The sequence below is a fragment of the Gavialis gangeticus genome, unplaced genomic scaffold (assembly GCF_001723915.1).
Source record: "Gavialis gangeticus isolate Ggan-Ray unplaced genomic scaffold, GavGan_comp1, whole genome shotgun sequence".
Lineage (NCBI taxonomy): Eukaryota > Metazoa > Chordata > Crocodylia > Gavialidae > Gavialis > Gavialis gangeticus.
In genome coordinates, this window is record NW_017729025.1 from 131,658,687 (window position 1) to 131,680,243 (window position 21,557).

General features: G+C 41.5%; 1 protein-coding gene across 1 annotated transcript in view; it reads left to right on the top strand.

Annotated features, from left to right (window-relative positions):
- DKK3 (dickkopf WNT signaling pathway inhibitor 3) overlaps positions 1 to 21,557 on the top strand; it is a 45,379-nt gene that overhangs the window by 22,733 nt on the left and 1,089 nt on the right. The window contains exons 4-6 of the mRNA XM_019519571.1: positions 15,973 to 16,065; positions 18,241 to 18,385; positions 19,567 to 19,723. Coding sequence (XP_019375116.1) covers positions 15,973 to 16,065; positions 18,241 to 18,385; positions 19,567 to 19,723 — 395 coding nt within the window. The remainder of the gene's footprint in view (positions 1 to 15,972; positions 16,066 to 18,240; positions 18,386 to 19,566; positions 19,724 to 21,557) is intronic.

Sequence of the window (21,557 nt, forward strand, 5' to 3'; positions counted from 1 at the left end):
CATCCCACTCATGCAAAGAATCAAAGGATACTGGAGTTACAGGACTGGGTCCTTCTGAAAACTAGTTACAGATCCTATCAGAGTTTTAAGGGAGCATAGCAGATTATAAGGAATCTAAAAACTAACTTCATGTCAACTGAAAGGACAAAAAAAACCCCTTTCTTATTTCTGACACTGTACCTTGAGTTGCATTTACCCCACCTGAGTTTCTTCATGTTAACTATACAAGTTAAGTTTGTGTCACCATAGTAGTTTTTATGGCAGCAGGAAGGTGATGAAAGGTGACTTCTATTTCTACCCTTAGTGACAGATCATTTTGTGACTCCTTGCAGAGTAGTGCTGAGAGTCCATAAGGAGCATTACCTCTGGCATACTAGCTAACTAAATCAGTCTTGTGGTTGGGAAAAGCTTTCAGACAGAAGAAAACACTTAAAATCTTTCTTGTGGGTTTGCTTTAAAGAGTTTGATCTCTTGGATTCAGCAAATACTGAATTGAAAACTTGGTCAGCACCTTAAGCATTAAGTTTTATTTAGTGTGGTGGTAATGTATTAAAAATATGATTGACCCCTGGATGTGGAGTATAACTTCAAGATTTTAGTTGCATTTGCATTTGTTCTAATCTCAGGATGATCTAGATATGAAAAGCTAATGGCTTGGCTCTCCAGCTGCTTTAAGTTAACTGAAATCCTCAACAGAAGATCCTAGATCCTCAGCTGGTACGTAGTTTAATTAAAGTCAGTGGATCCTTGCAAATTCATACCAGCTGAAGAACTAGCTTGGTAACTCTTCCTTTATTCCACATACTGGGCTTCTGAATTTCCTCTATATACTCTGCAATCTCTTAAGAGCTGTTCATTTAAAGCTCCAGAATTATTTTAGCCTTTCCACAGTATAAATAGGAAGAGCTAGACTGGATTCATTCTTCCTCAGTCACCCTGTTTGTGCCCAGGCAATCTAAGTGTAAGATTTTATTCTGATCCACAGGCCAGGTGAGTGATGTGGGGCCTGTCTGTTGGCCAGGTCCTGCCACCCTGTCAGTTTTCCTCTGCCACCAAATTTCTGGACCAGCAAGGAGCCCCAGGAACTGGATGATGCAGCCTCAAGGGCTAGAGGTTGAGCACCACTGTTTTACAATAACAATATGGTGGTGCAGGTACACCAACTGCAGGGCAATGGTGAATTGAGCCCTGTATGTCTACCTTTCTCCCTACCTCAGCTAGGATGTAGCAAACATAGGAAGAGAGTTCTGCAAAATGACTAATGGAACTGTATTCTCTTGAGAGATGTACTTTTTATGCAAGCTGAATCAAACCTACTTTGTTCTTCCTCCCTGTCTAATTCCAGACCAGCGCTTTCAATGTCTTCTGCTAATGAGTGTTTGTTTGAACTTTCAGGATGGTTGAGTCACTGCTTGTTACTGCTGGCGAATCCCATGCCAAAGAACACATCAGCTATCAAACCATGGCTTATGTACTGCAGAAGTAAACAACAACCCCTCCACCCCAAACTAGCATTTGCTGTCCTGCAGTATGGGAATGTAGATGAAAGGCAGGCAAGGGTGGGAATTTGCAGAATGTTTGCAGACTTCCCAGAACAATAATTAAATAATTTGCAGAGCCTGTACTATGAATTATTACTTACTGAGAATCTTCCAACCCCAAAGCCCTTCTGCCTCCCTCTGGAGCGTAGCTTGCTGGCATGCAGATGGAGGCTTTCCTCTTTATTGATGCTCTTGACAAAGTGGAACCTCAACAGCTCTTCTGTTTCCAGGCTATTTCACAACTATCAACTGGGAAAGAGATTTGTCTTATAGTATTTATTTGTCTTGGACTTCACATGGTTATAAAAAAAATCTTTCACTTCCTGATTGAATTATGTGCTTTACTCTTGGTGTTCTGTGTTTGGAAGGATGTTGAGTATAGGCTGACCGTAGGCAAAGTAAAATTTCTCTCTTCTTCCTGGAAATAGACATTTAATGTTAATCACCCTGGATATTATCACTTGAATGTAGCCAGCCACATCAGGAGATCCATACCTGCTAGTGCTATGGACATGGCAGCTCCTGCTAGCACTAGCCTGGATAAGAGACTGTGAAGAAGGGAACTAGTACCAGTCCAGACAGTTCAGATCACATTGTTTTCTTATCCAAGATCTAACTATTAGAGAGGACTGTTACCATGGGGGACATTATTTCAGAAAACACTGAAACCAACAGCCCTCTTGACTGCTTGCAATAAATCAGAGCCGATATAATACAACCTGCAAGAAGTAGGCATTATATTTACAGCTATAAGGATCATGACACAATTACAGCTCTGCTAAGTACTACTTGCCCTCTTCAAGATCCCTCTACCTTTAAATAACATAAAGGGCCCTTTATTTTCTATCCTACATTGTTGTAACAGAGTATAGGAGCCCCATAAATAAACCATTATTTTCTGTATCTCAGAGGTAGCTGACTTTCCCTGTAAGCCTTTTCCCTTTTTTCTAGCAAACCTAGAAAGGAGTCACAGAACTCACAGTTCTTCCCTTCTGTCCCACACCGACTCAGCTGTGCTAGCCCCAAGAGGTTTGCAAATAGACTTACTTCTGCCACCTCAGTAGGGTATATTCCAGATGTACAGCCCCTACTCTGTTTTCACCACTCTTCTTCGCATCCAAGCCAAGGTGTATGGAGATAAGACTTCATGCCTTCATTCGACTGCATGAACATATTGGTTCAGGTAAACATGGCCTGTTGCAGTTGAATCCCTATTTGTGTTTTGTATTTCATCTGTAGTGTCAGTGTCTGTGTCTGATATCTTGGCTACAGCCAAAAAAGTCATGGAAAATAGGGTTGCCTAAGGATGAAGTGTATAAGATTTTAGCTTTGGAAAACAAGGGACTGTTGAGGGAGTCAAGCTTTTGGAAGTTGTTCATTCTCATTGTGCAGTACTTTACTGATTAAAATGACCCAGGGAACTTATTTAGAACAAAATAAAATTTTTCACAATGAGACAGTATTTCCAAAACTTCATATCCCTCCCATATGAAGTACTCTGAGTCACCTTGTTTTTTTTAAAATTCCATTTCAAAATTTTTAGTTAAGTGGTAAATCATGGAAACTTGGCATGGAGTCTACAACAAGCGAGAGAAACCAAACCCGCCATAAAATTCACCTTATACTAAACAAAAAAGCAAAACTTCTAGGAGGTGTGTGTTAGCTATGCCAGTAGCATTTTCATATAAAACCCTTAATACTGGATGTGAACGTCATTTTAGAGCTTTGTAACAAAGTTAGCCTCTTAGAATTTAGCTATAAAACTGTATGAAAATCAGAATTAGTGCATCTGCAAATGTTTGGAATAAAAGCTGCGATCTTTTAGAGCAAGCATTTTAAGCATGCAGCGTCTGAATCCCAACAAAGCAATTGCCTTTGTTGTTCTATCAAGAGATTTACAATTACATTGCAATTTGCCATCGCATCAATGAATTGTGAAACCACAAGGGAAATCTTAACAAGTTCATAGCTGCTTCCCTGATCCGCAACTTGTTATTTACCCTATTTGCTTGAACCCAAGATGAGGTTTCCTTTTCCCCATTTAACTTGGCAGAGAAGAGCCCCCTCATCTTGGGATTTGAATACAAGTGTGTTGGGGGAGTGGGGAGGCAGGCAGCTGTTGAGGCCGTGGCTACAACACTTCCAGCCCCAATTGGAGTTTGTTTACCCTCCGCAGCTCTGGCTCCGACCCCACTCTGGCTCATGGCATGGAGCATGTAGTTCAGGCATAGGCAAAATATGACCTGTGGGCCAAATGCAGCCTGCGGCGGGACTTTGCAGACTCCACTGCCACCACTGACCCACTAGCGGCCCAGAGGCAGTATTCATGGTGGTGGTGACAGCAGTGGGAAGGAGCTGCAGGGCAGCCTGGGCACAGACTCTTGGTGGCTGCAGCAAGAAGGACCTGGCAGTGGTGAGAGGCAGGTGGCCACTTTTCTCCTGCGCCCAGCAGCAGTTTCTGCCCTGGTGCTGCTACTGCTGCTCCCATCACTGGTCAGCATGGGTAGGTAGTCTAGGGCAGGCATGAGGTGAGCCGAAGTCAGGGCTGTATGCATAGGTCCTGGCTGGTCTGAAACTTGTCCACTCCAGCTGGGTCAAGTCTGGAGCAGGTGTGGGATGGGCCCATGCCAGGGCTGGGGCCAGGCTGTGTGCTCAGATGCTGCTGAGCCCTGGTGACAGTAGCAAGGAGAAGCTGCAGGGCTCACAGGCCCTGGGCTGTTGTTGGGGGGAGGAGGGGGTGGTGCTGAACAGCCCACGACAGGTCCCCAAAACTGCCTGTGTGGCCCATGGGCCCAAATAGTTGCCTGCCTCAAATATAGTTGTTCCATCCCAGCCATGCAGTGGTGTTTGCATTGGCAACAGCTGTGGCCCTGGCCCTGGCCCTGGCCTTGGGAGGGTAAGGGGCAGGCAGATGCAGGGGGGCTGGTGCCAGGGGGCACAGGCAGAAGGGGAGGCAGAAGCTAGAGTATGCAAGTGTGGGTACCAGTGGGTGAGGCAGCAGGGAAGGCAAGTGGTGGTGGTTGTGGTGGAGGGGGAATAAGCAGTAGCTGACAGGGGAGCAGGCCACTTGATTGCCCCCACTGCCTGCCTCCCGCACCTGCCCCCCTGCTGCAGTGTGGGGTGAATTTAAGATGACCCTTCAATAGTTAGGTTCTACAAAATTGAAAACTAGCAAAAGTTAGAAATGTTCCATGTCTAGAATTTGATTATTGGAAGGTTGTCTTACTGTATTTACCTAAGTCCAAGATGACTTTGAATGTAAAGAGTATGGAAAAGAAAAGAACTCTGTCAATGTTTCTTGTAACAACACTGTCTATTAGTTTAGAAAAAATCTTTCCCCTCTCTGGTTTGCCCTCCTCTTTTCATTTTGCTGGGTTAAACAAGCCAAACTCTTCTAGTCCTCTTGTAAGAGGCCCTCCATTCACCTGATCATCCTTTTAGCTTTTTTCTCAGCACCTGTCCCAGTTTGAATTCATCTTTCTTATACAGGTTGTATTTCCTTGAACAGCAGGATGTTCTTTCCTCAAGTTTTTGGTGTGTTTGCTGTTGTCTTCTGCTGCCAGGTGATGGAATAGTTTATTTCCTTGCAGCCCTGGATTCATTTCTCTTCTGGATTTATATCTGCTTGAGGAACTGGAGCTGGGTGGTTTCCTTTGCCCTGGAAATTGCAGTGACTGTCACTGAAACTTCTTTGTTTATCAGAAGCCTTAGCCACCTTTTTAAAACCCTGTTCTGTTTTTCCCTGTTCTTATCAGTTCTGTACAGTGGAAGGCTCAGTGCACAGCATCAGATGCTGGAGCAAGTGCAGTTGGAAGAGTGAGGTCTGACAGGAGTTACCTTTAGTATACGAAGACCAAAGTGAGCCCAGGCAGCTCTAGGCTGTGGTTATTGAATGACCAACAAGCAATGACCCAGGACCTAGTTGGGAAACCAGTCTTTTTCCTGCCCAGTATGGTTTGTGCCAGTTTGTCTTTACTGCTCACTTTTTTGTTGCATGGAAATAAGTTATTCATTTATATATTATGGCCCCAGTCTACTACACTGTCATTCAAGGTCACTAAACGTTTCCCTCCTTCCCCACCTTACCCTGCACCCAGGCTAGTTGGTCCCCCCTCTCCCCAGTTCTTTCAATAAAATTCACCATCTCTCTGAACTTACCTTCTTAATGCTTATCAAGACAGGACAAGTTTTTCATTTAGCCCATAGGTTTCCTCCTTCACTCCAAACACGGGAAGGTGTCATTCTTATATGCGCCATCTCAGGGATGAATGGGCAGAGGGGTCGGGTGCACTCGCATCCCTCTTTGATTCCACCCAAAGTTTAAAAGCAACTGCCTGGCAGCAATAGCAACATTTGTAGTCAGGCAGAGCCAAAGGAGTCAATTGAGTTCATGGCTCATTTGTAACCTGCCTGATCCTTTCTAAACTCTTCATTCCACAGGTGTTAATGATTTTCTCTTCTTTTTAATGGTCTTGATGTTTAATCAATCAAGCTGTACTTTGTTCTGCAACTCTGCTGTCTGTTAGCTACTCTCCTGGTGATGAAGCTCCTATGTCACAGCCCTGCAGATTTTTTAAAACTTTCCAATGAAGATATATTTTTTTTTGCTTTAATCTTTAACTGAATAGTACAGCCCTAGGCCCCTAGCATATTAGTAAAGTTTCCCATTTATTTTTCACTGCAGAAAAAATGTGTTGTCTTATATGTGATGATGCACATCACCATTTACACCCACCCATTTTTAAAATCCTAGATCCATCCATGTGTTCTCTCTCTGTCTGTGTCTGGCCTCTTCTCCCCTTCCCCCAATGTAGCTGTGTTTTCTGTTAAGTTCTGAATTTGAGTAACACTGATTCTGTGCACAGAGAATAAGATTAGGTAGCATAGTAGACAACCTAATCTTTGACTGGTGACATGCCCAAAACCAAAAACTTCATTATTTCAAAATTATTAGACAGGATGAAGGCTTTGACTAATCAATTCCTTACTGAAAAGAAATTCTTCAGATGGATACTTCCGCAAATGTGATCAGCAGTGAAACTATTAAGTGACCTTCACCAAAGCAAAGAATTTTTTTTCTTGTCTGATCAGAGAGTGATCCGATTAGGCCTACTCAGCATATTATACTTGGTGTTGCCAGATTACTTTGGAATTCATTGAGAATCTTGTGTTGTTTGTGGTTTTCTTAAAGTCTCAGCTACTTGTATAAGAATCTCAACTTTCATTTCACACATTCACAAACCAAGTTTCTACCCCTTAGTGCCTGTGGAAAAAATCTTGTCGGACCTGACTGTACTCTGAAAACTTAAACTGGAGGGTAATAAAAATAGATCTCACACCTATATATTTTAGTCAATTTTGGCATTTTAGAGAGTCCAACCTGTGCTTTTTTAACACTTCAAGCTGTTGTTATTGTGAAGTAAAGCTAGGAGTTCATATATATGTTCATGTTAAACACAATTTTGACAAAAAAATACCCAGATGTGTAACTTTTCATACACAGAGGGCTCATCTGTATGTTCTATTAATGCAGTGTGATAGACTCTGGAGCAGTTTGTGCTGGAGTACACTGTTTCCAGGCACAGTATCTATACATGCGCCTGGGACAGCAGCACATTTTGTTGGGGCAAAATAGTCTCAGGTTGGCAGCAGGTTTGGATGGTGGTGGTGGGGCTGGCTGGGGCACAACAGTGCCAAAACTGCAGAGCTGGGTGGCTGACGGCCCCCCCTCCCCCGAGTCTGCTACCAGCCAGGGGCTGCTCCACCCTGGCTCAAAGTGTGGCTATCTGTCAGTGTCCATATGTGCATTATGGCAGAGTCATTTACTGCGGTGTCCTGATGATTTACCGCACTGTCCCTGAAGATACTGTCTTATGGTGGAGTTAATGTACTGTGCCCTAATACTGGTGCACATGTAGATGGTGATGCTTTATTGTGGAACTAATTAGTCTACTCTGCAGCAAAGCTCACATGTGGAGAGAGGTAGCTGACCACATTAGTCAGAAGTCAGAAAAAAGGGTAGAGGTGTGCCTTATAGCCTAACTGAATCAGAAATGCATAAGCTTCTGTGCTAAAGAAGTAACTTCATCAGATGCTATGAAAGGGTATGAAGCTCTGATTCAGTTAATCTACAAGGTGCCTCTACTCTGCTTTCTGTCTCTCATATGTATTTCCAGTGTTGACTTGCGTGTATCTAGGCATTTGTAGTTTATCAAGGGTATACACAGAAGAGCATGTCCACTTGGCATTGTTCTGTCAAACCCTTACTCTAAACCCTTCTGAGTTTACTGTTCTGCTTCACACTTTTTTGGTGCTGTTCTGTTGTTCTCACCTAGCAGACTGACAAAAGGGTTTCTGCATCATGTGACGTGCTGGAAATCATTTTTTTCCACCCAGTAAAAAAAAAGTCCTGTTTTAAAAAGGGAAACTATTTTAAAAGTTGGAGTGGAGGAGGAAAATCTCAGTGGTACCCACTTTCCAATGGTACCAAAAAGTCATAGGCAAAATTGCTCCAATTAATCACATATATTTTCTTATTTATTAAATATGGCAGATCTAGAACTCACATAGCCCTATTGTAAAATAGCCATAGATTTGTTCCTGCAGTCCTGGATTATGTCTAATGCCATAGTTTACAGCACATTTATCAAATCTCAGCTCTCAGAAATATAGTTATGATGTTAGCAGTAGTCCATTTCCTACCCCTTTATTTTATAGCAGTGGAGTATGCTTGGCAATGCAATAGTGAGAGGTTTTGCCCTGCTGGAAAGTATTACTACGGTTATTTCAAGTTGAATTAATTCATATCTCCTCATTAAAGATGAATATTATGTGCTACAACGCACACATGTCTAGACAACCAAGAGATCAGGAACTGGGGAAACTATTACAACGTGAGCTATGGTTTTAATTTTCATTAAAACAACATTCCTTTGCATGCAATTCTGTCATCTTTCTAATTATAGTACTAAAAGGTACATGTGGCATATAAAACCATTTTTATGCCTTTTTCCTCACTACTCAGCAGCTTTTACTGTCTGCAGCAGTAATGGAAAAGCATTGAAGCCAACCTAACCGACATAGTTTACCGCAATAAAAAAGGGGGTGGGGAGAGAGAACATAAACACTGGTGGGGACGTAAAAATATTAACACTTTAAAATGGTAATTGGGTAGAAAATGCATATAAAAAGGAACAGGCACTTTTCCTAGAAAGTTTAGCCATCGATAAAATTATTATCAGCCAGCCTCAGTTTCCTTCAGATCAGATTGTGTAATGAAAAACATTTGCATAGTGGGACTGTTAGAGAATATACTGCCTTTTTAGAGAATCTAGAATATAGTAGCAGACCACACCTGATACTTCAAGACTGCTGCAAGGAACCAGTTTTTAACTGCACTTTTAAATTTTCACTGCCATTTTTTAAAAAATTGCTTAGCTAGAATATTTCCTGGCAAAATTCTCATGGACTTCAGAAGGGACAGGTTTCAAGTCCTATACTGATTCTATGGCTGTTAAGTCTTAAATTTATGGAGAAACAGAAATAAATGCTTCAGAGCAGGTGCACGAAGCCATGAATAATGTGCTTTTATTTTAACATATTTCTGGTTTAGTCTTAGATTAGCAATCCGAGTGCTTGTTGTTTAGCATTAAAGAATATAGGGTCCTGGCATGTGAGCTGAGATTAGCATGTATGCTATACCATTGTTTTTCCAGAGAAGCAAAGGAAATGGGACTCTCACTCTTGTATTCTAGCCCAGTAGCAAAAGCATTGGTTGACTTCAGGGTGTCAAGAAAAGGTCTTAAACCCACCCACCATACCTGCAAGTGTTGATGTCTTTCTTTTCCAGGATGTTTTCTGCTTCCACATTTTTTCCTAAAGTTTGAACTTTAAGTTTGATATCCAGTCCAAATGCATGCAAGGCTGCCAGCTTCTCCCTGCATCTTTTGAGCCAAGGAGATACTTTACAAAAAAAAGCCTGTCACAACCTAATCAATATTGGTTAAAGATTTAAGTAGTAATGCATTAATTCTGTGACAGGAGGCATGCTCAGGGCCAAGTCTCAAGTTGACCTGCTTGCCTGTCTATGGGGCAGTCCACCCAGTCTCTCCTGCCATGACTTTGCTGTAACAATGAACTGGTGGTAAATGAAGGAGGCTGCCCATTACATGCCCCAATGCCAGGGGACACAATCTATGGCTCCGTACCATCCCTACACCATGGCCCATGACTCACAGATGGCATCCAGTATGTCACTATGCTCCTGGCCTAAAGCCAGGTCAACTTAGTCCTTCGTCAGGTCTCCTTCACTCACATACTCATACCGTCCCCCTCTCACTGGGGCCTCTTGCACTTCACCCTCTCTCACAGGGTATGTTGCTCGCTACACAATACTGTGCCCCCTGCACTCTGCCCTGCTCCCTTGAGCAGCCCTGTAGGCCATCGGGCTTATCCGAGTCACACCTTGGCTGTTGCCGTGCAATCTCTTGGGCCTCTCCTGTGACCCTCACCTGGGTAGTGGCCAGCTTCTCGCACACAACAATTTGATCTTATGGGGGTTGGCCCATGTGCTGCCCTTCTGGCTGTACTCAGCACAGCCCTAGTCAGCACACCCCCTTGGGCTGCCCTTGAAGTATAGGGAGTAGGAACAGAATTAAAACAAATAATTGATTTGGGACAAAGCACTCGCCTCAAAACCTGTTGCATCTTCTCTGAAACGTTTACTCCTAAGAATCTTAACAAAGGGATTTTTTTGTAGCAGAGGCCTGCTAAATATTTAAAGCATTGATGTTTCCTATAGGCAGCATACATAGATACTCTGTACTCTCCTTTGGCAGCTGTAAATTGTATCACTAAGTGGATTACTTTGTTGCTGCGTTAATTTTAAATAGTAGTATATTATAAAGCACTTCAAAGAGCCATTCCATTTTAAATATGTAGTAGGCCTCAGCTACAAAAAAGTTGTTCCGTTGTGTTGTGATACATGCAAGAAGCAATTTCCCACTCCCCACTCATGCTATGAAGATAAAAGTTCTTCTGAAACATTAACTTAGTTTTCAAGTTCCAGAAAGTGGGGATTTTTCAGGATCTAGCCAGCTGGTGAATACAGCTGGTGGTGTTATTGGGTAGGTGTTTTTAGCCCAAGATTTGTGTTTCTGAACAGCAGTTTTTGAACTGCTTTAAAGCCTATCTTTGTAATGGACGATTCTGCATTAGGGTGTGTATGATAAGATATAGGTCCAGTGTGTGTGTACCTGCATGAATATGGCACCAGTAACAGATTAAAATTGTAAATGTTGGTGGGTAATGTTAAATAACTGATTGCAGTATGAAAACTTTGCCTTTACAATACTTGCTCCAAGTGACAGCCAGTAGTTTTCTGGCTCTTGTGACATTTCCCTCTTCTCTGTTCAAATGGCCATCTGCAGAAAGTTTAGCTGGTCACATGCTCGGTTGTGGCAGCTTCATGCTGTGGCACTCATTGAAGCAGCTGGATGCCTCTGCACACAAGGTCTGTCCACATGAGAGAGCAGCTGAAAAAAGTATTTAGGAGACAGGGGTTAGGGGAAGGGGCTAGGGGAGATAGAAGAGGAGAACAAGTTTGAGGGAGGTACAGATGCAGGCCAGGGGCAGCAGAAGAAACAAACAGTAACATTGCAAGGAAAGTGCCAAGTTCAGAAACAACGAAAAAAAGGTCATCCATGAAAAAGGTGGGCAAGGGCAGCAGGAAAATACAGACTTCTTGCTTTAAGCAGAATGCAGGCTATGATAAAGGAACTTTTAAGAATAAGTTACCTACAGAATCCCAGTAAAAATCACAACTTCACAATATTTGAATATCAATAACTGATCTTAGACTTTGTCTTATGCAACAAAAGATCATTTTTCATCTGTACTGGGTTCTCTCCAAACTTAAAAATTAAATGTATTGCTAGTAGATACATGTTGGAAATGTGATGCATTATAACAAATTTTGGTTATATTCTATTATCAATTATTTTTGGAAAAAAACTTATAGCTAGAGTTAAAATGATTTTATACACAGCACTGATGTATCTGGCAAATATGTATGTCTTTGTGTATAGCCAAGGAATTCAAACTGAATCCTTCCTAAATTGAATTCTTGCAGCAGGCCTTATTAGTAACATGCAGGATTAGATTGCTGCATTTGAAAAGTAGAACATCTCCAAAAGTTGAAATCTGGTACAATGAGGTGGTGCAGCTGACATCTATGGAGAGAGTGATGTTTAGCGGACTTCACTGTTTCAACAAGTTTGGTGCAATTTGGAAGGAATTCTTGAGATATTTTGGTAACTACATTGTTGCTTATTGCACACTTCTCTTTTCTTTTTCTATCTTCTATCCTCTTTTCCTCTTTTTTCTTGTTATTACTTATTTGTGATATAGTTGAGTTTCTACATATACAGTTTTCTGATTTTTATATTGTATTTAAAAACTTCAGTAAAAATTAAAAGAATAAATCACCCATCCAGTGGGAATCTGGATAAGTGGCTTAATGCAGGAACAAATAAAAAAATAAAGGTTTCAATGTGGCTCTTACTGCAGGATAAGATGATAGAGATGGCAAGATACAAAGAGAATTGGAGCTGTAAAAATATGTGACTTCAAAACTGTAGAGAGTGATGTTCCATCAATCTAAAAACAACATTTCTCCTGTGAGTAGATAGTGGTAGGACTGACTACGTGAGATCTGACTAATATGCCTTAGCGCATAAAGAATGTAGAAGAAACAAGATAGCTTGTTTGGTGGTTTAGCCATGAACACACTTGCAGAAGCATCTGAAGAGAAAGAACTGACCAGAATGTGCCTAGCTGCTGTTGTACAAAATCCTGGCATGTGAAAGGGAGATGCTGGTAACTGGGGAAGCCACAAAATCTCAACCATTCTATTTAACTTCAACCCTATCAGTCACATAGAAGCACAGTATAAAAACAAGCACTAGCACACACTTGGATGAAAAATGCTGGAACAAAAGAATGAAGCTGTAAAAGCATCATGGCTAAGTCTGGAAGCCCTGACTCAGTTATGGAAGTCACCTCAAAGAAGTCTTACATTTAGATAATCCAAGGATTATATACCCTATGGATTAAATTCCAGCATGATAGAAAATCAAAATTAAAGCTGGGTGTGGAGTCTACACTGTGATTCATGAAAGTGTTTAAAAGCCATTTGATGTAGCAAAAATGCCTAGCTAAATGGGCAACAATGCTTATCACACAGTGGGCATATCTACACATGCACTTTAATGTGTAGTCACCTATTTTACAGCATATTAAAGCATCACATCAAAAACCATGCTAATATGCTAATGCTCAGTAAAAATGTGTGCGCTTTCACTACTGTGCATTAGGGCAGCCTAATGCTCATGTATTTAGTACCTCACATTAGAGGTACTAAATTTAATGCACAATAGCAAAAACTCATTAATGAACGTTTAGACACGCCCAGTGTTGCTGAGTGCTCAAATGCAGCAAAGATTGGGACTATCATGGTTAATTAGCAATCACCCTTCTAAATGATCATGGATGATCTTCACTAAAGCATCTTGCAGAATTGTTATTGGTAGATCCTCAGATGATACTATAATGGAAGGGAATCTCTGCTGTGAAGAGAGTGAGGGTGACTGTAGAAAAAGACATCTCAGAACCCTAAACTATAATCCAAAATTAAAATTCAGAAGTTAAAGTAAAAATTATAAAGCAGTATCTGACTGCCTACTTCTCTCAGAATCCAAATTAAACTGTACTCAGAAACAACTGATATTTTAGTAGCGGTCAGGTATTTTTATATACCTGTTTAGTTGCAATGTTGATAATTCTCTCTTGCATATGACTTCAAAAAGTTGACTCCTTCAACCATTTAAGAGTAGATCCATCAATATTACTGCAGACTTTCAGACTGTTTGCTCCCTCTGGTGGACCATATAGAGGCCAGTCAGTATATGCTGGGCTGTCTGATCTCCTTTGCCACAGGGATGGCATGATGGTGAGTTTGTAAGCCTCATTTTATGTTTGATTTTGCTGAAGTCTGCATAGCCCGAATGTAGTCGATTCGGGTTTACCCATGCGGCAGCCTTACATTGGCATTTAACCAGGAGGGTGTGAGGATGGTAGTTGTATGTAGTCATGGAGTGGGGTGTGGTTGTTATTCCATTGCTCTTCCCACCTTCTTTGGGGCCATGATGACAGTATGGTGTCTCCTGCTTCCTGTATGATGTTTCTGGAGGATACTGGTAGGGTTTTTCTGCTTCTCAGATGTTTCTGCATTGGGTATTTTTCATTCATGTCATAGTGGATGGTCTTCCTGTTGGACCTTGATTGCTAGGTCAAGCAGTACTTCAGACCTCTTGACGTTGTGATGGGGGATTCCTGCCAAGATGAACATGTTTTCCCGTTCCATGTATACCATGCAGCCACTTATTGTTCATAGTGCAGAATTCAGGGCACTGTTCAGTTTGCGGGTGTGAGTGCTCTTTGCCACACGGAGAGGCAGTATTCTGCTGGTGCGTAAACCATGGCTAGTGTAGTTGTTTGCAAGGTAGAGAAGTCACCTCCCTATGTACTGGCTAGTTTCTTAATGGCTACTGCTCTTGAGTTTACCTCAAACCTCAAGGGTTGATTATTAATAAATTAATAGCAGAAGTCTCTTTAGTCTCAACAGATATAAAAAAAACCCAAAAACAAAACAACTGCCCCCCCATGCGCACATGCACACGCACATACCGCCAGCCACCATCTCTCATTGTTCTAGCTTCTAGCATTTATGGTTTGAAACCCTGATTCAGTGTGCTTTGGTACATGCTTATCTTGCTTAAGTACACTGAATAGTTGCGCTGAAGTTAGTGGGATTGCTTACATGTTTAAAAAGTTAACCCTGTCATGAACCACTTGGGGTCAGTTACTATTAAAAATTGCTTATGTAGGTGGTACTTTTTGATGCATTGGACCTTTCAGGATCTGTGCTTTTCTGCATGGTGCATGAGCTCTTTAATTTTTTAATTTTTTTATTTTAGGAATTCAATTAGAGTCTTCTTCAGATAGTTACTAGTGACCTACTGCTATTTATTAAAGCCATCTAGTAAAGTAAAAAACTCACATCTGTGGAGAATTGTGTAATTTACAGTATATTTGTCTAAAGCATGTAAAATGGTATATGATTACTTTGCATTCTCCAGGGTAGAATATCAGCTGGTATAAATTGGTTTATTTATAGAGAGACAGTATGGGGATCACATCAGCTGAGATTCTGGCCCCAGGTATGACTCTGGTCCTAGGTATACCCAGAACAAAGCAAAACACTCTCACAATATTCAGACTCAATTAAGATTAAAAGATTAAAATTCATAACTCCCCCAAACAAAACAAAATATAGGTATGCAAGGATTTGAGGTTATAATGATATTTTGGGTAGAGAAACCATGAGGCTTGTTTTTTCACAGCAACCCCATGACTCAAAGAAAGGAAGCCCAACCCAAGCCGGCCAACAGGAAAGAGAGATATTCAGTTCTCTCCTACAGTACAAGCTGTAGTTTATGCTATTGTTAAAAGAGTTGCAGTTAACCTTAGCAAATCCAGTCTTGTGAAGTAGTACTATACATTGCAGCATAGGTAGTCTTCCACCTTTGAACTACTAATACAGTGCAAGAGGCTTTGGCTGAAGTCTCAGTAATGTAAAAGATTATTGAAGGAGGTAGAATTTGTGGCCTGGTGTAAGAGGCAGGGGAAAAAATTAGTAAAGCCTTCTCCATTCCTTTAATAACCATCTGCACATGCTTACAGAAATCAGATATAATCCAGCAGCAATAACCAGCCATGAGAAATTATTGGAGAGCAACATAAAGCTAGCTAACCTGGAGTCAAAGTGAGTGTTGCAGTCTGAGGCAAAAGGGCTGCTACAAAATGTTTTTTCACCAACATTTCTCTATAGAACTTACTGTATTGTAGGCTCTCTTCCTCCACTCTCCTTTCCATTTAAAAATGCTGCCAAAGCTAACAAGCAACAGCTGAGCCCCTAAATCTGTTTGCCAGTATTAAGCCAGTTTTGCTGTTTGGGATGCTCAGAAGCAGAAAAAGAAGTAAATTAATTTTACTTGCTTCAGTAATACATTCTTACAACAAGAACATTCTTCTAATATTCTTACAACAAGGTAACCATCCTTGAAGGAGAAGAACTAATTTAGTAGAGCTTGCAACAATAAATACATGCAGTGTACCACAGTGATACTCTGTTAGGAACTGTAGCCCGCTGAAGTGGATGGTGCCAGTTAGCTCATGCAACTCCTAGTACCCAAGTAGGAGAAATGGAAGATTTTAGAGGTTTCCTTAAATTCTTCAGATACAGCACCAGGAATAGCTGATTTCTATTAATTGGTCATGGCAAGTCAAGCTTCTTAATTTTTTTTTCCTCCAGGAGTGCATCATTGATGAAGACTGTGAGGCAGGAAAATATTGCCAATTCTCCAGTTTTGAGTATAAGTGTCAGCCTTGTAAAGCCCAACATACAGTAAGTACGGAATATTGTTTGGTCTCTAAGAGTGGTCAGTTGTGCTGTGACAGTTTCTAAGGTCAATAAACCCAAGCTATTATGGTCCAGCTATGTGGAGCATCTATCCGTAGAATTATTGGGCATTTGTACACATGCTTTCACTGCAGTGCTGGGTGCTGTGGCACATGCATTTGTATAAATGGCAGAACGCGTGTCAGCGTGGAGAAAATGGTGGCGGCGTGCTTGTGAACTAAAATACATTGGAGATGTTTTAGTTCCAAAGCATGTTTCGCCACTTTTATACAACTGCACGAGACAGTTTTATATTGAGGCTGCTCCTACACACTGGATCTCCGGTGTGTCGCAGTGCAAAAAAGTGTGTGTATAAATGCCCATTGTTTTCCTTTCTCTTCCTGTTCTTCCATTTAAGTAGAAAGGATTCTGTTCACTGGTGTGTTGGAGCCCAATCTGACTTCTGTTTACCGCTGTGAGAGTCCAGTTAGGTACCTTGCAGAACAGTTATTGTTATGTGCAAAGTGCAAGTTACAATGGGCTTCCTGCTGCCTTGATGCAGTATGTATTTTCTGTATGCATATTAGTATTGTTAACGTAACTTCCTTCTGCATGGGTGGCAAGTGTTCAAATCTGGCAACTTTGAATTTAGTAGTGATCTTTGTCTTTTAACTAAAGGATCAATTTCCTTACATAGTAGTTGCAGTAGATTATTTTGTAGTGGTGACAAGTAGGGGATGCTTCCCTACAGTGAGGTTCCCAGTAAAGAGCAGTTTTCACAGATGACTGTTTAGCTAAATATCCAAATGTATCTTTTCATTCCTATTTCATTGCTAGGCTAGTGTGAAGCTAAAGGCATGATCAAAAAATTTGCCAATTATAAAGTCTAAAAGTTTTATCTGTTAATTAGTATAATTGGCATACACCCCAAAAACTGCTTTGAAACCATGGTCTTGCAAAGATTTGCATTAGATTTCATACATTTTTTTTCTGACTCCAGTAAGAGTGCTCACAGCTTAAACACAGCACATTGGCTAGGGACAGACATTCAAAAAGCCTGAGCCTGAATTGATTCAATCTCTGGAGATCAGTTTAACCTGGCTACTCTGAACCAGTGTATAATTGTATGGACATCCCCTCTGGACTAAGGAAATGCAGGCACATGTCTGCAGTGGCTCAGGCTAGAAGCTGGGGAACACTTGAGGGGGACACTTCCCTTCCACAGTGCTGAGTTGAGGGGTGGGTTTGGCCAGGCCCCAGCAGGCCGCTCTAATGTATCTAGCATGGCTTAGATAGGGATAATCCTGCCTTGAGCAGGGATTGGACTAGATGACCTCTTGAAGTCTCTTCCAGCCCTACCTTTTATGGATACCAACTGCCCCTACAGTTCATCCACAGGAAAGAACTGTTTCTGACTTTTCAAAGCTCTTACAGCTCCTGGGTAGGGCTTTATATAGAGAGATGATCCAATTAGCAGAATTCTGAACCCTAAGGCTACCAGGAGCAATTGGGAGTGGGGGGCCAAGGGAGATGGTTAATCAGACTATCAAAAACTCCCTAGCTTAGGTCCTCTAGTAAAATGTGAGTCCTGTTACTCTAGGAGCCATCTTTCTTCTTTGGCTGGAAGATGTCCCATTTTTAAGGCTTTGTAAATGATGTGCAGCCCTGCTTTAGAGTGATTCTGGTTTCATTGTTTTGTTTCCCCCTTTTTAGATGAGCCCAACTTAGTCTCTCACATTTACGTTCATGAAAGAGAAAACTGTAAACTAACCCCACAGCTCATCTGATTGTAGCTGTTCTGGTTGTACAGTTAAGGTCAGCAGTCATTTTCTAGTGGCACCGTACCATATGAACTCCAGTTGTATGGGTTACATGTCTCTTTGACATCCAGATTCCCCCAGCACCATACATCACAACACAGGGATTTGCCAGCATCTTTTCCTGCAAAGAGCATCTCCAAGTGCTTGCAGAACCTGAGCTTGATTTGAGTGCTACCAGTGCAGCCTCTCTTAGGCCCTGATTTTTCAAACAGTTGTGTAAAGGGTAAGCACATGCATGCAGCTGTTCACAGAATCAGGGCCTAATGCTCTGTTAATTTTTATTAGTTACTTGTTTGCTCTGGGGATGAGTTCTGTTATGGCGCTAAAAATATACTTGTTTTTTTTCCCGTTTTATCCAAAGCATTGCTCAAGAGATGTTGAATGCTGTGGGGACCAGCTTTGTGTCTGGGGCGAATGTATGAAAGCTGTTTCGAAGGGAGAGAATGGCACAATTTGTGAAAATCAGCAGGATTGCAATCCTGGAATGTGCTGTGCTTTTCAGAAAGGTAAATCAGTTTTATTTTTCTTACAGTGCAAGAGCATGTGTGCTCTCTTCTTCCACTAAACTGAGGTGGCTAATCAAGGGGGAATTATATGTTGGTCTGTAGTACTGTGCAAGGCATTAGGGTAAGGCATTATAAGGTTAGGAATGGGAGGCAACCTCAAGGGCACTCTGTGGTGCAAAAGTATACTTCAGATACTAAAAGTCAGAATGGCATGAGCAAACCGAAGGCATAGAACAAGGCAACTTCAGTCATTTGAAGACCACACAACAGCTATGCCAAAAATCACTGTTGCCTCTCATGAGTACCAAGGGAGACCAGACCATTGGAACCAGTGATTTGCACAAGTCCAAGCCTCCTACATGAGCTGCTGTTGGGCATTAAGTGACACTGCAGTATACAAAACTGTCTTGGATTACACAAACCAGAATGGCCTGCAAGGTAATCAGGCCTACACAAGTGAAGAGAGAATGAGTGCTTGCACCCTCTCTGGGGCTTAGTTCTTTTTCTCATGTTTGCCCACTATTTAGTTGGGTTTTATTCACATGATGTCTCACTTCCAGAGTATGCATAACTGAGTCTGAAATGGTGGGGGGGGTTCATCTTAGAGCTTCTTGTAGGCAGAACCATACAGCACAGATTTGCCCCATTGCAGAGTCTGGAAATAATTCTTCTCATTAAGGTGAAATTCATCCCTGCACAGAGAGGTCTAATACTAAAGTCACAATAGCATCCATTTAGGTTTTTGGACTCTATGTTTTGCTGTACGTCAATACATGGTCATTCTTGGATTTCCAATTATTTTCTTTTGTGAGCCTCAAAAGGTCAGCTCATTGGTGCTTCAGTTTACTTACCTTTTGAATAGGAACAAATGACCCATCTGTACCTTGAAATTTTCAGGTAAAATCTTTCTAGAAACGCAGTTACCAATGCCTTGCCACACTGGAACTGGCCTTTTGGTGAAAAGGACATGAACGGTTGCTGCTTAAAGGCTGTAATATGATTTACTTCAAGTTTTGCTTCCATCTACTGGAAAGGAAGGTGATGGGGATATTTCTCTTTCACAAGGGGTAGAGAGATCCATGTGTATGCCCCAGCTCTCTCATCTCAGCCTTCTGAACAGAGCTGAGGAGGAGTCATAATTGGGATCAAAATCTTCATAGGCTTCTTACTTTTGCATGTAGACCTTCTGTTTCCCGTGTGCACTCCATTACCTGCAGCAGGAGAACCTTGTTATGATCCTTCAAACAGACTTCTTAACCTGATCACCTGGGAACTGGAACCAGATGGAGTGCTTGAGCGATGCCCATGTGCAAGTGGCTTGATTTGCCAACCTCAGAGGTAAGACTTTGCATCTATTATGCATTCAGGTCATTTTGACTGCCCAGAGCAAGGGGTCTGGACCCGATGATCACAAGGTCCTTTCCAGCCCTAAACTTCTGCGAATCCATGAATAGGTATGTGCAGACTGCTGATTGCACCAGAATCCTTTTGCAGACTATCGATTGCTTTCCTTAGTAGTGACTTGGATAGAGTCAGGGCTGGCTTAAAACATCTAATACCTTTTGTATTCTCCCATCAGCTGTTAGGATTCAAAGCTGGTCAGGAAATTATTAGTGGTGATTCTGTAGACTATGAATCAGTAGGTACTGGGCTGCCAACTGAGGAAATACCAAGGTTATTTCTGGAACAGTAACATTTTATTGTTTAAAAACTCCCCTTTGATTGCACAGTATGCTTCAGTCTCCTTGTCAGAGGCATTCATTCATTTAGAAATCAAACTGTGATTGACATTATGATGGTGCTGTATCATGTCAGACGAGGGTGAAACAGCCAGGGCCAGAGGCTCCACACCTCCAGCTGGGAGCCCCCCTCCCCACCCAAGCCTCTAGCCTGTTCTAAAAACAGTCATTTCTGGCAGCAGGAAACTGGCAAGCATCTTTCCTTATTTCCCACTGTGCACTGCCTAGCTGAGCACAGATGCCTCCATTTTCTCCAGCTGGCATTTTCTTGCAAGAACAGGATGCACAGTACTGAGTAGACCTCTTCCCCTCATTCTCCCTGAAAAGGACCAACAAAAGGCCATAGTCACATTGAGGCTAAACTTGTAGCAGTTCTCACTGTCTCTTACTCTTCTGTCATTCAAGTACAAACATTTCAGCCATTGAACACTAGTTTAAAGATACACAATATTGTATGGGGTAATTTCATATTAGTTCTCCCAAAGCAGCTTGGGAGAAGCTAGATGTAAGCATAAAATTAGACCTGAAGTAGAAACAACCATTTTTGCAGAAGGTTTTCTATTACATTTGGTCCTGTACACCAGCATTTATAATCATGATCTCACCTGAAGGAACAGCTCACTGCTTTTGTTACAGGTATATTTGATGCACTTCAGCACTGACTTCTATGATAAATTAGTTCAATCCTGTTGACCTCAAAAAGCACAAACATACCTCCCACCTGTCATACATTTTATGGCTTTTTAAACCACATGGGGATACATCAAACAGAAGTAAGTAAATAGGGTATGGCTGTTAAACTATTAGTAGGATGATTTGTCTTCTCTGTTGCATGCTTTGTCAGTTTATCCAAAAATAAGTGAGGCAATTCTAATGCTTTTTTGGATAAACTAATAGCTGTATACTGCTATGCATGGCACCTGACTGAAGACAAAAGTTTACTTTTTCCCCTGTGAATATACAGAAAATTATTCAAGTTGCATATTCCAGTTTGGCAGTCTTGCAAAAATAACTCAGCTTGATATGTACCATCCCTCCATCATTACTAACCCAGTATGCTAAACATGTTGAGGCTATCTGCATTTGATCAAATGCAGATCCAAATGATCAAAACAGAACTAGAGTTCTATTTCCTCCTCCAGCCAGTAGGTAGTTTATTCTTCACAAGTCAAAGGAGGACCTTTCCTTTCATATAGAGTAAATTCCCCTGTTTGCAACTCACTAGTCCTCCCATTCAAAACAAAAATAAAAAATCTTACAGCTATTGGAGTGACCTCCATTTATAAGCAAAATCAGCTCAATACAACTTTCCAAACATGTTTGACACTTTTGAGGGAAAAAATATGGACACTTCAAATGTTTGTTTCTTGAGTTAAAATACTAATTACAGGACAAAATAGTTGTTAAAGTAGCCTATGATGTGGTTGCTGTGA